The following is a 16,794-nucleotide window of genomic DNA, read 5'->3' on the forward strand; positions in this document are numbered from 1 at the left end:
TTTTTCTTACATGAAAGCTGAGGCATTTATATTATATTTTAAGGTAACTTCATGTTGTGCTGTGAGGTTCTATGCACTTTAACTTTTGAACCAACAGGTGCATTTGGATAAGTAAAGCCTATTTTTCTGCATTTCTGTAGTCCTGGTAATCTTTTATATTGGTAAAGTTGTTTATAGGACCATTTCTCAGTGTCTTTGTTTTTTTAATCAATAGTTTTTCAGTAATAACTTAATATTTAACATATCACTCGATTTTAATCACAAAAAGAGAAAATCGCAACAATTTCTCACAATTTTCACTTCCTCTCGCAATGTAATCGCAACAAAAACCTAAAAAACACCGCAACTTTCAGCGCAATTTTTTGGGAACCCCCGCAACATCAGACATTTTAGCCCGCAACAATCACAAAAAAGGCCCGCGGAATCCTGGGGGGACTGAAAAAAGAAGGAAGTATGACCACGATTATTTAAAGTTTGGATTTTCATGGACTGGATCTGAAGATGCTCCACTGCCACAGTGTGTTGTCTGCCAAGAGGTGCTAGCTAACAATGCTATGAGATGTTTAAAATGTATTTAAAAAAAGATGTTTTAAAAAACACAGATGTTTAAAATGTGTAAAAGAAAAATATAAAAATGTGTACAACAGCCATTTTTTTAAAATACGAATGGAACATTAAGTATAGCAACAACAAAAATTGTAAGGGGGGGGGGGGCTGTTGTTTATTTGCTCTCTGAGGGGGGGCTGACTCTCCCACACTTTGAAAGCCCCTGGGTTAGTGAATATTCTGGAGAGGCAATGATCTTGCTGTGGCCATTGGTTTGCAGAGTATAAATGATTTTCTGTGTGTGACTTATGATGTGCCCTATTCATTGAGTGTTTGCTTATCAAGTCTTACTGACATTTAACCGTGTGTTATTTATTCAAACACCTTTATTGTGAAATTTATTGCCCCGTCTTTGAATTGGTTGCCCCGAAGGCCTAATGTACGTCTTTCATGTGTGTTTCATTTTAAAAAGAGAATAATAAACATTTGTCTTTATTTTTATAATACTCCAGTGCCTCTCATTCCATTTATTTCCCTTTGTTGGGATAGCCTGCTTGGTTGTTTTAGGGGTTTCAAATTTAAGTTGTTGTTTAAGCTGATAGTTAACTAGAAAACTCCCCTAGGGGTTACAAATGCATTAACCAAATTGTAGACTGGAAGTAATTTGTTAATTTTAGGGCCCATTTACACGAGGACGCTGTCGGGTAAAAACGACTAAATATTTTATCGGAAGTGCCTTTCGTCTACACGGGGACGGCGTTTCCGAGGCTGAAAAACGGAAAAAATTGAAAACGCCTTCCAGAGTGGATAAGTTAAAAACAGCCCCCGTTGCATATCCATCTAAACTACCCAATATGCGAAACTCTGCTCGGATCTGCTCACGTCGGGTACGCGTTTACGTCATACATATGTCATATACTGTACATGCCAGCCCGGGAAGTAAGAAAGTAAGTAAAAAAGTAAGAGCATGTCTGATTACATCGATCCAACGGACCTTCAAGCTGCTCTGGCAGCTTTAATAAACGTCCAGGAGTCCTTCGAACATCTATACCAAATCTGCACATATACCGTTAATGAACAGAGGCGGGTATAGTATGCTCTTACTTTTTTACTTACTTTCTTACTTACCATAGCCAGAGTAGTCAAAGTTTTCGCGGCGCAGATGTGCAGATCAGACAAGACGGAAGACGTTGTACATGCGTGCAGACATAGCGGAGGTCTTTCACAGCACCACCTAGCTGCCTGGCATGCACATCCAATTGAATTCCACACATTTATGCGTCACCGTATAGACGCAGATTTCCTCCTTGAAAACGGTCGTGTAGATGCGGAAAAAAGTGAGAACGAAAACAGACTTTTGCGTTTTTGTTTCAGACCGTCCCCGAGTAAAGTGGGCCTAAAACAACAACAATTATTTCAAATAAATTTCTAAGTAAGTTTCTTTGTGGGGCGGCATGGTGGTGTAGTGGTTAGCGCTGTCGCCTCACAGCAAGAAGGTCCTGGGTTCGAGCCCCGGGGCCGGCGAGAGCCTTTCTGTGCGGAGTTTGCATGTTCTCCCCGTGTCCGCGTGGGTTTCCTCCGGGTGCTCCGGTTTCCCCCACAGTCCAAAGACATGCAGGTTAGGTTAACTGGTGACTCTAAATTGAACGTAGGTGTGAATGTGAGTGTGAATGGTTGTCTGTGTCTATGTGTCAGCCCTGTGATGACCTGGCGACTTGTCCAGGGTGTACCCCGCCTTTCGCCCATAGTCAGCTGGGATAGGCTCCAGCTTGCCTGCGACCCTGTAGAAGGATAAAGCAGCTAGAGATAATGTGATGTGAAGTTTCTTTGTTTTGAAACTGATTTTGAGTTATTTAAGAAACACTTAGACATTTAGTAATAATAGTTACAATAACACTGTTGCCAACAAGTAATTCTATGTGTCTTTTGGAAGTTTTTTTAGTCAAAAGGGCTTTTTCCCCCCTTCCTCCCCACAAATATCATTGGCAACAATGATATTTGTGTCTTTTTCTGAAAGTTTTTTTTTGTCTGTTTTTTAGAATTTTGTATAATTTATAGCTTAATAAAAATAAATAAATATTATTATTATTATTATTATTATTATTATTATTTCAAGAGTGCTTTTAGGATTATGTACAGTGTCTTGCAAAATTATTCATCCCCCTTGGTGTTTGTCCTGTTTTGTCACATTACAAGCTGAAATTAAAATGGATTTTTGGAGGGTTAGCACCATTTGATTTACACAACATGCCTACCACTTTAAAGGTGCAAATTGTTGTTTTATTGTAACACAAACAATAATTAAGATGGAACCCCCCAGAAATCTGGAATGCGCATACTGTAGGTATTCACCCCCAAAGTCAATACTTTGTAGAGACACATTTTGCTGCAATTACAGCTGCAAGTCTCTTGGGATATGTCTCTATTAGCTTAGTACATCTAGCCACTGGGATTTTTGTCCATTCCTCAAGGCAAAACTGCTCCAGCTCCTTCAAATTAGATGGGTTGCGTTGGTGTACAGCAATCTTCAAGTTATGCCACAGATTCTCAATTGGATTGAGGTCTGGGATTTGATTAGGTCATTCCAAGACATTTAAATGTTTCCCTTTAAACCACTCCAGTGTAGCTTTAGCAGTATGTTTAAGGTCATTGTCCTGCTGGAACGTGAACCTTCGTCCCAGTCTCAAACCTCTGGCTGACTCAAACAGGTTTTCCTCCAGAATTGCCCTGTGTTTAGTGCCATCCATCTTTCCTTCAGTCCTGATCAGCTTTCCTGTCCCTGCAGATGAAAAACATCCCCACAGCATGATGCTGCCACCACCATGCTTCACTGTAGGAATGGTGTTCTCAGGGTGTTGGGTTTGCATCACACATGGCATTTCCCATGATGGCCAAAAAGCTGTTTTAGTCTCATTTGACCAAAGAATCTTCTTCCAGTGTTTGGAGAGTCTGCCACATGCTGTTGGGCAAACTCCAAACATGTTTTCTTCAGCAATGGCTTTTTTTTCTGGCCACTCTTCCATAAAGCCCTGCCCACTTTGTGGAGTGTATGGCTTAAAGTGGTCCTATGGACAGATACTCCCATCTCCACTGTGGATCTTTGCAGCTCCTTCAGCGTTATCACTGGTGTCTTTGTTGCATCTCTGATTAATGCCCTCCTTGCCCGGTCTGAGTTTTGGTGGGTGGGGCCTTCTCTTGTCAGGTTTGTAGTGATGCCATATTCTTTCCATTTTGCTATAATGGATTTAATGGAGCTCTGTGGGATATTCAAAGTTTGGGATATTTTTTATAACCCAACCCTGATCTATACTTCTCCACAACTTTGTCTGTGACCTGTTTGGAGGCTCCTTGGTTTTCATGTTGCTTGCTTAGTAGTGTAGCAGAGTCAGGGTCCTTCCAGAACAGGTTGATTTATACAGACATCATGTGACAGATCATGTGACACTTTGATTGGACACAGGTGGATCTTAATCAACTAATTATGTGACTTATGAAGAAGTGAATTGGTTGGACCAGCTCTTATTTAGGGGTTTCATACGAAAGGGGGTGAATACCTATGCACACTCCAGATTTCTGGGGGGGTTTTCATCATAATTATTGTTTGTAGGGCAGCATGGTGGTGTAGTGGTTAGCGCTGTCACCTTACAGCAAGAAGGTCCGGGTTCGAGCCCCGTGGCTGGCGAGGGGCTTTCTGTGTGGAGTTTGCATGTTCTCCCCGTGTCCACGTGGGTTTCCTCCAGGTGCTCCGGTTTCCCCCACAGTCCAAAGACATGCAGGTTAGGTTAACTGGTGACTCTAAATTGAGTGTAGGTGTGAATGTGAGTGTGAATGGTTGTCTGTGTCTATGTGTCAGCCCTGTGATGACCTGGCGACTTGTCCAGGGTGTACCCCGCCTTTCGCCCGTAGTCAGCTGGGATAGGCTCCAGCTTGCCTGCGACCCTGTAGAACAGGATAAAGTGGCTAGAGATAATGAGATGAGATTATTGTTTGTGTCACAATAAAGAGACAATTTGCACCTTTAAAGTGGTCGGCATGTTGTGTAAATCAAATGGTGCTAACCCTCCAAAAATCCATTTTAATTCCAGCCTGTAATGCAACAAAACAGGACTGTGTGTGTGTGTATATATATATATATCTCATCTCATCTCATTATCTCTAGCCGCTTTATCCTTCTACAGGGTCGCAGGCAAGCTGGAGCCTATCCCAGCTGACTACGGGCGAAAGGCGGGGTACACCCTGGACAAGTCGCCAGGTCATCACAGGGCTGACACATAGACACAGACAACCATTCACACTCACATTCACACCTACGGTCAATTTAGAGTCACCAGTTAACCTAACCTGCATGTCTTTGGACTGTGGGGGAAACCGGAGCACCCGGAGGAAACCCACGCGGACACGGGGAGAACATGCAAACTCCACACAGAAAGGCCCTCGCCGACCCCGGGGCTCGAACCCAGGACCTTCTTGCTGTGAGGCGACAGCGCTAACCACTACACCACCGTGCCGCCCCATATATATATATATATATATATATATATTTACTTCATTGTATCTTTTATAGTATTTTGTCAAGCACTTTAGAATACTACATATAAATATGCTTTATAAATAAAATAAAATAAATTAAATAAATGATTAGAAGTCTTTTAATGTTCTCATGTCATCAGTATGGATGCTTGTGAACAATGTTTGATGCATTTGCTAATTCTACACTAAAAAGTGCATTTAACCTTGTTAAAGAGAGCAAAATGTTTTCTTAGATTAAACATTGTAAAATGATTTAAAAATAAGTTTTCATTTTTAAGAGCTACAAACGCTGAATGGGACCATAATTGTGGAATCACGCATTTGACTGATAGATAGATAGATAGATAGATAGATAGATAGATAGATAGATAGATAGATAGATAGATAGATAGATAGATAGATAGATAGATAGATAGATAGACCCACTCCACCGAGTGTACAGATTTACAGATGTAGTCATTTCCATAGAACACAGTGGGTAGTTGTATCATTTATATCACAGAGATGTGCAAATTCTTGCTTATTGTTTATCTATGACACAAAACTCAACTTCTACTGAATTTTGTATATTTCTGTCATGTGCAAATAGACTAGATAAATTCCTGTACTTTGACTTGACCAGAGTAGCAAATTTTTTGTGTGCAAGTGACGTCATGCTTATTTTCTGAACCAGAAGTCCGCCATTTTGGATGATAACAACAACCAAGATAGCGGTGCTTTACATGTGAGCTGCTGCAATGCTTCATGATTTTCTTTTGATTTCATTGCCTTTGAAGAAAGACAATGCCGACTTTGTGTGCAGGATATAATTGCAGTAATAATGTGACTCGTGACAGAGAAACGGTTCTTCAGAATTCCAAAAATAATTAAAACCAGTGACAAAACAGATGAAGAACTGTCCAGAGAACACCGTGTGTACACTATGGTTCAAAAACATCCCTTGTAAGGACTTAACTCAGGAAAAAGCTAATTACACCCGTGTGGGTGTGTGGTGACCACTTTATATCTGGGAAGAGTTCATTTAATTAAAGCTGTGTTTTCTGCTGATTAAATTGAACTTTTGAGCTTTAATGCGAACACACTGCTTCTCACCTTGCAGGAGTGCTGGCAAACCTCATCTCATCTCATCTCATTATCTCTAGCCGCTTTATCCTGTTCTACAGGGTCGCAGGCAAGCTGGAGCCTATCCCAGCTGACTACGGGCGAAAGGCGGGGTACACCCTGGACAAGTCGCCAGGTCATCACAGGGCTGACACATAGACACAGACAACCATTCACACTCACATTCACACCTACGGTCAATTTAGAGTCACCAGTTAACCTAACCTGCATGTCTTTGGACTGTGGGGGAAACCGGAGCACCCGGAGGAAACCCACGCGGACACGGGGAGAACATGCAAACTCCGCACAGAAAGGCCCTCGTCGGCCACGGGGCTCGAACCCGGACCTTCTTGCTGTGAGGCGACAGTGCTAACCACCACACCACTGTGCTAAGATCAAGACAAAAACTCATCTTGCAGTATCAAGAAGCAACAGGATAAATGAAAGATCTGCCAAGAAAGCCAGATTAGAAGCAGCGCAAACCTTAGCGAGTTCGGATAGACAAAGAGAACAATGTGGGTCAGCTTTGCCAGGTGAGATATTAGCGATGCACTTTTTCTTTTTTTTTTTCTTTTTGTAGAATGAAATAGTTCACGGGCGGCACGGTGGTGTAGTGGTTAGCGCTGTCGCCTCACAGCAAGAAGGTCCTGGGTTCGAGCCCCGTGGCCGGTGAGGGCCTTTCTGTGTGGAGTTTGCATGTTCTCCCCATGTCCGCGTGGGTTTCCTCTGGGTGCTCCGGTTTCCCCCACAGTCCAAAGACATGCAGGTTAGGTTAACTGGTGACTCTAAATTGACCGTAGGTGTGAATGTGAGTGTGAATGGTTGTCTGTGTCTATGTGTCAGCCCTGTGATGACCTGGCGACTTGTCCAGGGTGTACCCCGCCTTTCGCCCGTAGTCAGCTGGGATAGGCTCCAGCTTGCCTGCGACCCTGTAGAAGGATAAAGCGGCTAGAGATAATGAGATGAGATGAGAAATAGTTCACACTGATATCAAGAAATTCAATCGCTGGTAATGAGGCAAAATCCTCTGTATAATCGAACGGCTTTACCATAATCAGTTCAGAGCCACAAATTTCAACTTTTTCTCTGAATCTCCACTTGGCAGAGGACCCCAGAGAATCATAATTTGAGAAAGTCCGAGATGCATCATAGTTCTTGTTCGCATGAGATGACATTTTGGATTTGTAGATCATACAACATGGCCGTGGATGCATACATCACACTTTTGTCACGTGGTTGCACACAAAGAATTAGGGACTTCAGACTTGGCTTGGAGGTGAGGATGAGATGATTTGGTCTCAGCTTGGACCTCTGAACTGAGTGCACGTGTCTGTGTCTGTGTGTGTGTGTGTGTGTGTGTGTGTGTGTGTTACTGATCCACAGGGCTTGAGAGTGGGAATACATTTGCCTCTCAATGACCTAATTTCTGCTTTGGTTAGCACATCATTCACAGACTTTCTCACTAATGGAGTCCCACGCTGAAGCTTTGTAATTTAAAAATCAGGCTCCTGAACACACACACACACACACACACACACACACACACACACACACACACACACACAGCTTCTCTGATGCCCCTTTTCCACCAAAGCAGTTCCAGGGCTGGTTCGGGGCCAGTGCTTAGTTTGGAACCGGGTTTTCTGTTTCCACTGACAAAGAACTGGCTCTGGGGCCAGAAAAACCGGTTCCAGGCTAGCACCAACTCTCTGCTGGGCCAGAGGAAAGAACCGCTTATGTCAGTGGGGGGGCGGAGTTGTTAAGACCAACAACAATAACAAGACCGCGAAAGATCGCCATTTTTAAGCGACAAGAAGCAGCAGCTGTACAAACGCGAAGTCAGCCATTATTATTGTTGTTGTTGCTGCTGCTGCTTCTTCCGTGTTGTTTTTGCTTTGATATTTGCGCCACAGTTTATGCAAACGTAGCGACGTAACTGACGTATACAGCGACGTAATGACGTGGCTTCTCTTAGCACCGCGAGCTATGGAAAAGCAAACTGGTTCTCAGCTGGCTCGCGAGTTGAACGAGTTGTGAACCAGCACCAGCACTGGCTCCGAACCAGCCCTGGAACTGATTTGGTGGAAAAGAGGCATGTGTAAAACCCATTGCTACTCATTACCTGTGTGGCAGTCTGGGAAACCCTTTAAAAAGTCACTGTGGCTGAACTCTCACAAACAAAATTGGGTTTTTCTGCCGATAACCTACTCTGACCCAGTGTAAGGAGCCATTTTAACAAATATTAGAGTAAAAACAGTCAGTGTAGCTAAGATGTCTAAAACCTTGCTAGTTATAGTAAGTGTAAGTGCGATTTTCTCACACAGTGATGAAGTTGTTGGTGCTCTAGTCATAAGCTGAATAAGTTTTAGTTTATAATCAGATACTGGCTGTAAACTGAAAAGGCCATTTTCTTCTTTTTTTACTTTTGGTCCTGCTTGAATCTCACTTGGATTTGAGCATATGAGAAACATTTCTGTTCAGGAAAACCTGTAGTTTTGTATTGTATACTGTATTGCTGGGTTTGACGTGACGTCACATCCACCTCATTAGTTATTCAAAACTTTAGCTGGTGGTCTACCAAAGCTCAGTTGACAAAGCATTTGTACGGAGAAGGTTCATTGCTCGCATGAAAAATGCCTTACGCTTGCGTTGTTTTAGGTTGTTTGAATCGATCAAACCGTGAAAAGTTTCTTCAGGGTTCCCCGTGAACTAATAAAAAAGGGTGAACGAACACAGGATTTCACAAAAAGACGTGGAGAAAGGTGACTTTCGAACCTCTGACTGAAATCGAAGGGAGCCGAGTCGAAGCATGCTCGAGTTTGCAGTGATCACTTGGTGAAAGGTTTGTATTTCCCTCTCAGCTCTGGCCTTAGTGTTTTCCAAGTACTTTTCTTGCTATGTGTTGTTATTTTACGGTACTTTTTTTTAGTCACAAAGTGCTAAAGTCCCCAACTGTTTCTTTGTTTACTCCTCACAAAGTCCATATGCATGAAGGTCGCGACAAAATTCTTCCCCAGCCGTACAGTTACAATGCGCCGTGATCGCTTCTCCGTCTTGTTTAACTAAGATCCAGGTCTTTAAAGGGGTTCCTGATGATCTTTGTGAATGATTTAGCTGAGAGATAAGAGCCAACACAAGTGAGAATCAAGCCAACTGTTGTTTGTTTACACTTCAACTTACAGCGCTTCGTTGTAAAGATGCAATCGAAAAGCTTTAAAAAACACACTTACACGGGCAAAAACAATCCAGGATTCATTCGGCAGTGACTTGATAACGAGATCCTTTACCCAGCCACATGCAAAAAAGTTGTACAGTAAGTCTCCATACTCTTCCACACTTTCATCTGTTTTGCGGTGTAGAAGGACGTCTGCAACACCAGATAGTTCGAGATGTCGGGGAACTCGACTGAAGGGTAGTTTTCGAGATCGTATGACAAATCCTTCTTTCCCAGACTGTAGGGGTCGTTTCCATTGCACACAGCAATCTTCTGGATATATCTAAAGCCAGCAGTGGCTTCTAGATTATGAGCGTACTCTGATAAGTTATCGCTAGTTGTTTGCACTACAGCAGCCGTTTAGACCTCCAGCTATTTCACTTCCGGTAAAACTTTCCACTAAGAAAAGTCACATGACTGAAACCCAGCAATATATTAGAAAACACTAAAATGTTGTCACGTGAAGGTTTTTTCCAGGATATTACACATTTATTTACATATACATGTGCATTTGTGCTCCATAATCACATGAATGTATGACCATGCTTATATTCCTGAGAAACCTTCATTGTATTTAATTTGTGTCCCCTTTTTCTGTTCGATTAATTGCTCTTGCTTTGTTTTTACCCGTGTTATAGGTTGCTTGTGAAGTTTGTGTATCACTTTGGCTGTTCCCTTTTTTCTAAATGTGCTTTGCCATTTCTGTTATACAGTTGTGGTCAGAAGGTTATATACGGTACAGTACACTCGTCATGGAAATGAATGGCACGGCAGTATTAGGCTTTCAATGATTTCTTTGAACTGATCTTTTTTCTGGGGAAGAATGATTGTACAACAACTTAAGTACATCTTTAATAGAAAAGAAACCAATAATTTGGTGAACACATTTTAATTTATTTTGGGTTTTCTGAAATCAACACAATGTCAGATGCTTCAATTATTAATTCAATCATGCTGAAACTTACAAAACGTCTTTTTACATGTCAAAGCCAAGGCCTCTAAACTTCCTGTTATTGATCATGATTGACTACAGCTGGTAGCTTCTCTGTGCCAACATAAAAAGGGTTTGTTGTTATTGGGGGCTGTAGCCACTTTGCCAAAGTCCAGAAGAAGACCCAAACTGTCAGCCTCAGCTGAGAGGAAATGGGTTCAGGTGGTCAAGAACAATCCAGGAACCATCAAGGCACCAACCTGCCATGAACTGGAAGTTGCTGGAACACCAGTGTCACTGTCTACAATCAAGTGAGTTTTCCATCACCATGGACTGAGAGGCTGCCATCTAAGAAAGAAGCCCCTTCTCCAAAATTGACGCCTTCAAGCTCACAAAAGTTTGCAGTTGACTACATGGACAAAGAAAAAAACCTGTAGGAAAGTTTTATGGTTGGATAAGACAAAGATTGAGTTATTTGTCCATAAAGACCAGAGATTCTCTCCCCAAATCTGTCCCTCTGAGTTACATGGAGTCAACAGGAAATCTTTTGGTGGAGAGGGTGGAGACCTCGACTAGCTCTTGTAACCTGCAGGGAATCGGCCGTCTGACATTCTGTCGCATGTCCCAGACCCGGTGAAATGTAACTGAATTGTCTTGGCCAGCCCTAAGGGTCCCATCTGCATCTGCCTGCACTGACTCTGATCTATAATTCCAACTGTCTCATTGCTGAGGAGTGTGCACCCATCACCCAATCAAGCATCCAGCCAGAGCAGGTCATGATATTTTTTAACCATATTAACATGCCATTGTTGTGTATTATGCCTGATGTCAGGACTCTCGTCTCTGCGAGCCTACCACACAGACTTAATACTTGTGTTATTTTTAGACATTGACACCTGTTGCCTACACTTATTCAGGTGACATTGGGCATACACCTAACAACCTGTGTTTTCTCTCCCTCTTCCCTCTCCCCAAATCTGTCCCTCTGAGTTACATGTCGGTCCTGGGATCGAGATGCTGACCTCTTCTGCTCCTCGGACCTGCTTGATCCATCCTGGTGCCCTGTGTCTGGTTGGAGTCTCATCGCATCACTCCTGTGGAGGACGGCCCCATGAGGACAGTTGAAAGTCACACCTGGAGGACGCTCTGGACTCTTACAGTAATGCTTTTATGGCTGAGGACTACAGTTGACTTGCTAACTTTAGGACTGCAGTTGTCATGAACAGTTTTGCACTCAAGTTTCCATCAATGAAGAGTTATAACATCAACGAAACTGTCTGCATGTTAAAACTGTTAATGTTATAGTCATGCTGTCTGTTGTTGCCCAAATGAGGATGGGTTCCCTTTTGAATCTGGTTCCTCTCGAGGTTTCTTCCTCATGTCATCTGAGGGAGTTTTTCCTTGCCACCATCGCCACAGGCTTGCTCATTGGGGATAGATTAGGGATAAAATTAGCTCATGTTTTAAGTCGTTCAAACTCTGTAAAGCTGCTTTGCGACAATGTTTATTGTTAAAAGTGCTATACAAATAAACTTGACTAGATATGTTTGGAGGAGTAAAGGTGAGGCATTCAAGCTCAAGAACCTTGTTAAGAAACTGTTAAGCGTGGGTCAACAAAGTGGATAGAATAATGAAGAAGGAGGACTACCTCAGAATTCTTCAACAGAACCTCAAACTATCAGCTAGATGGCTGAAACTTAGACACAATTGGGTGTTATAACAAGACAGTCACCCCAAACTCATCAAAGCTGGTTGGTGAATGGATAAAGCAGGCAAACATTAAGCTTTTGTAAAGTCACAAAGTCCTGACCACATATTGAAAACATGTGGATTGTGCTTAAAAGTCAGGTCTGTGCCAGGAAATCAACAAATTAAAGTGAAGTCTACTAATTCTGCCAAGAAGAGTGGTCAAATATCCAACCAGAATTCTGCCAGAAGTTTGTTGATGGCTACCAAAAGTGTCTGGTCAAGAAGAAACTTGCTAAAGGACATTTAACTTCATATAAGGTGTGCCATATCAGCCAACACACTGCAAAGTTGTCCAAATGGTTAGCATGTGTGTGTCTCGAACGGGAGATTGTGAGTTCTACTAGTGGTTGGGTCATCCCAAAGACCATCATAAAAATAGTACCTACTGCCATCAGCCAAGGCATGCCACAATACAGATGTGAGAAGGGAGTTAAACTCTTGTAGTTATAGGTGAGAGGCAAAGAGCTAGAGAAACGGAGATCAGCGATGCCCAATGTGCCTGGTTAGTACTTGGATGGGAGACTGCCTGGGAATTTCAGGTGCTGGCACAGGAAGGACTCTGACTTTGATATCAGCCAAAACCTTCATGTCTAGGATGAGTGTATGAAAACTTCTGACCACAACTGTAGGTTAGATAAAACTCTGGGTTAAGTCATTGTTTGTTTGTTTTGTATGGGCAACTCCCAGATACAACCCACTCTACTTAGAAAATTAAGCGAGCAAATAAAAATAAAAAAGCTCAGTTTGGTGCACAGGAACCCTCACTTCCATTACCTGTGCACTATACCATGTGTATGCAGATGATTGACAGCGGACAGGATTTGCCGCGTGTATCGGCGGACCTCCCTCTCCTCCAGACGCTTGCGTTCACAGATTCTGTCCATCAGGTCTCCTCCGGTGCACAGTTCCATGGCCATGTAGTAGCAGTTCTCGGTCTCCAGGGTCTCCAGCAGAAGGACGATGTTGGGGTGACGGATCATCTGGTGGATCCTCGACTCACGTTTCATATTTTTCAACACATACGCATCCTGCCGTGCTTTCTTCTTATCGATTACTTTAATGGCCACCTGAGGAGACATCAAGACAAGTCAATCAAATGTAGAAATTGTACATATAATTTCTTCTGATTGGCGAACATAAACACGAGTGTGTGTATACATCACTCTAGGTGTGTTCATCTCAGGTTTGTAGTACTTGAGTCTGACTCGTGCCCTAATTTTAACGACTCGTGACTCGACTTGGACTTGAGCATTGATGACTCAGACTTAGACTCGTGCATTAACTGCATTCAGACTCATAAACTGGAGACGAGGATTCTGATTTTTTCTTTATTTTTTCTAACATGCCATAATAATTTGGCATAAGATATTTAGATCTACATTAATTTTTGTACTAATTTTGTGCAAGAGAATTCACATTCACCTGTTCATACATCATGTTCAGGAACAAACTAACGTTAATGGCGCTAAAATGCCTGGAGAGAACACCTCTAGGATTATCTGCTTTGCTTATACAGACTTCTCATGCAGTGGGAAAAAATGCACTGCTATGTGTTCCATATATAGAAGAACTATCGAGGAGACAATGGGGACAACCTCGAACTTCAATCATTATTTGGTAAGACTCCACCCAGAGAAGGAACTGACACGCTATGTTCATTGCTCTGTTGATAGTGGACGGGGCTTGCTTGCTGAGCGATGAACTAGCTAATGTTAACCCTCTCTCATGTTATTTGCCCTGTTGATAGTGGGCGGGGCTTGCTGAGCAATGAACAAGCTTTTTTATCTGTAGCCTGTTCACTAAAATGGGGCAGTCGAGCAGGAACGTTAGTCTGACACAGTAGCAGAGACGCTTTCACATAAAGGCAGCAACAGCCACTGTCACATGGTGCGGTTGGAGTCTTGTTCTTGGACTTAACTCGAAATTTTCTTTAATGACTTGGACTTGAACACTGGGGACTCGAGACTGGACTCAGACTCGAGGTTTAGTGACCCGACTACAACACTGGTTCATCTATGCTGTTACCTGTTTAGGTGACTGATGACTATTGTTAATTGATTTTCTAAATTTATTTTCAAATCATATTACTGGTTGATCTTTGCCTCCACTGTAAAGCACTCTGCGCTGTATTTTTGAGTTTAAAGTTTATATAGCCGTTAACTTCTTTAACAGATCTGTGCTTGGATTGGATTCTGCCTCATTTGTAAGTAGCTTTGGACAAATAACTGCATATAGTTAAATGTATCTAAGTGTGAAAGTGGAGTTGACGTAGTCATTGGGGAAAGTACAAACACAGCCTCAAAAGATATCAAAGACATCTTCTCCAGAGCAAACCACCCTGTCCAAGCCTCAAAAGATTCAGTTCACTTGTTTAAATGTTAAATTGTGATGACTCCACCATCCTGTTATCCATTTGTGTCACTGTTTGTGTGATCTAATGATGGACACTGAGCAGCGATGGGGAAAGAGGCCCACATGGCAGGACTGAGTTGATGCATGATATTTAATCAGACACTTGGTCATCGCTATAGTAACTTCAGAAGCTAAACAAAGTGGTAAGAACGGACTCAGTGACCCAAACTAGAGCTGGATACACAGATATCCACATACACATGGATAAAACTGACCAGATTCAGTGACCCTAGAAAGAGTTGGTCACCAAGCCGAGGAGACATAGCATTCTCATTTTAGTTACACACACACACACACACACACACACACACACACACACACTTACTTAGTGCTGTTCAATAGTGCCGTTAAAATTATATTTTACATTTCATTTGGAACACAATTAATTTATTATAAGGAACACCAGTCTAGAATTGATAGCTGTTTAGCAAACTGGCTAAATTTTCCAATTTACTGGGTCGCCATCTAACGTGCATAAACTATAGATCTTCTCAAAGCTACTTTATCCCCATTACCATATAAATGACCATAAAACCATTCCCTAAAATATAGCATTGAATTAAAATTCAAATCCTATTTAGTTATTGTCATGTTTTTTTTTATTTTATTTTTTAAATTTTATTAAGCTTCCACTTCAGATACAATAAATAAACACATAATTTAAAAAAAAAAGTGGGGGTCACACAACAGAGCTAGGCTCCAATAACAGTGTGCCCTAAAATAAATAAATAAAATAATTTGTTTTTAAATGTATAGTCAGGGTGGCACGGTGGTGTAGTGGTTAGCGCTGTCGCCTCACAGCAAGAAGGTCCGGGTTCGAGCCCCGTGGCCGGCGAGGGCCTTTCTGTGCGGAGTTTGCATGTTCTCCCCGTGTCCGCGTGGGTTTCCTCTGGGTGCTCCGGTTTCCCCCACAGTCCAAAGACATGCAGGTTAGGTTAACTGGTGACTCTAAATTGACCGTAGGTGTGAATGTGAGTGTGAATGGTTGTCTGTGTCTATGTGTCAGCCCTGCGATGACCTGGCGACTTGTCCAGGGTGTACCCCACCTTTCGCCCATAGTCAGCTGGGATAGGCTCCAGCTTGCCTGCGACCCTGTAGAACAGGATAAAGCGGCTACAGATAATGAGATGAGATGTCTAGTCAGCAATTTTGATAGAACTACCTGGCTATTTTGAAATTTTAAAATAACAGGGGGAAGAAAAAAAAACAGCTTAAGGATAAGTGCCACCACCAAAACACAGGCACTTGAACACCTGAATGCTCTTGCGATCAAATTGTTAACCATGCAGTTATCCATTTATTTCCCTGTAGATATATGTAAATAGTGAAATGAGGTACAAAGCTAATTTTGCCAAAGCTCGAAAAACTTCTACTATAAGTTTTACATGCTAAAAATTTGGATATGCAGGCAAATTAGTTTAAGAGAATCATTTCGATGTATTATATTTTTAAAAAAGGCATGGTTTAATATTCCATTTAAAGCAAGACGGCTTTTCGATTTCATAAAATCAGTGAAATTTAGTTCCCTCTGAAATGCAGTCATTGTGATATATGTTTATTTCTGCAATATCTAAAAAACATCAGGTCATCCTGTGGTGAGGAAGTTATTTAATTTGAGGGGATTAAAGCAAATAATGTGCATGAAATCGCTCCCTTCGCGCAGTCAAGCAGACAGAGGAAGTCCGTGTGCGCATGCGCAGGTTTACCTTCTTCTTCTTCTTTTGGGTTTTACAGCAGCTGGCATCCACAGCGTTGCATTACTGCCATCTACAGGTTTACCTTTGAGCGTGCACTGACAATTCCATCATTCTGTCGCTAAACGAACAGCTGATCACACCGAGGTGCTCGCTGAGCGCCCATATTTATCAGTTTGGTCCTGCGTTTCCTTTCCTTCGTATATAACATAATGTCTTTTATTTTATTCACGGTGCGGTTTCCATCAAATCCTGCATTCTGATTGGCTGGCGAGCAGGTCTGTATCCTATGATATGGACCCCAGTTACGGACCCCAGTTATGGACTTCTGGCGACTCGCTCATTCACAACAACAACAAACATAGTAGCATTTTTTGTCAACATTTATCTTTTTTTATAAGATTTATTTATAAGATTATCAAAAATCTAAGAATTTTTGCCAGCATTTCTCAGGAGAATAGCATTAATTTTATAGCATGGATAGCGGTCATGACAGTGTTCACAGCAAAAGTGAGTTTTACTACCCTGAGGAAGACAAAATAAAATAAAACATCTCAGGAGGGGCGGCACGGTGGTGTAGTGGTTAGTGCTGTTGCCTCACAGCAAGAAGGTCCGGG

General features: G+C 42.1%; 1 protein-coding gene across 1 annotated transcript in view; it reads right to left on the reverse strand.

Moving 5' to 3' along the window:
* Window positions 1-16,794, reverse strand: part of LOC132896285 (hormonally up-regulated neu tumor-associated kinase homolog) — a 53,127-nt gene that overhangs the window by 28,818 nt on the left and 7,515 nt on the right. The window contains exon 2 of the mRNA XM_060937023.1: window positions 12,846-13,138. Within this exon, the coding sequence (XP_060793006.1) occupies window positions 12,846-13,138 (293 nt within the window). The remainder of the gene's footprint in view (window positions 1-12,845; window positions 13,139-16,794) is intronic.

Source organism: Neoarius graeffei, chromosome 13 (genome assembly GCF_027579695.1).
Source record: "Neoarius graeffei isolate fNeoGra1 chromosome 13, fNeoGra1.pri, whole genome shotgun sequence".
In the NCBI taxonomy this organism is placed as follows: Eukaryota; Metazoa; Chordata; class Actinopteri; order Siluriformes; family Ariidae; genus Neoarius; species Neoarius graeffei.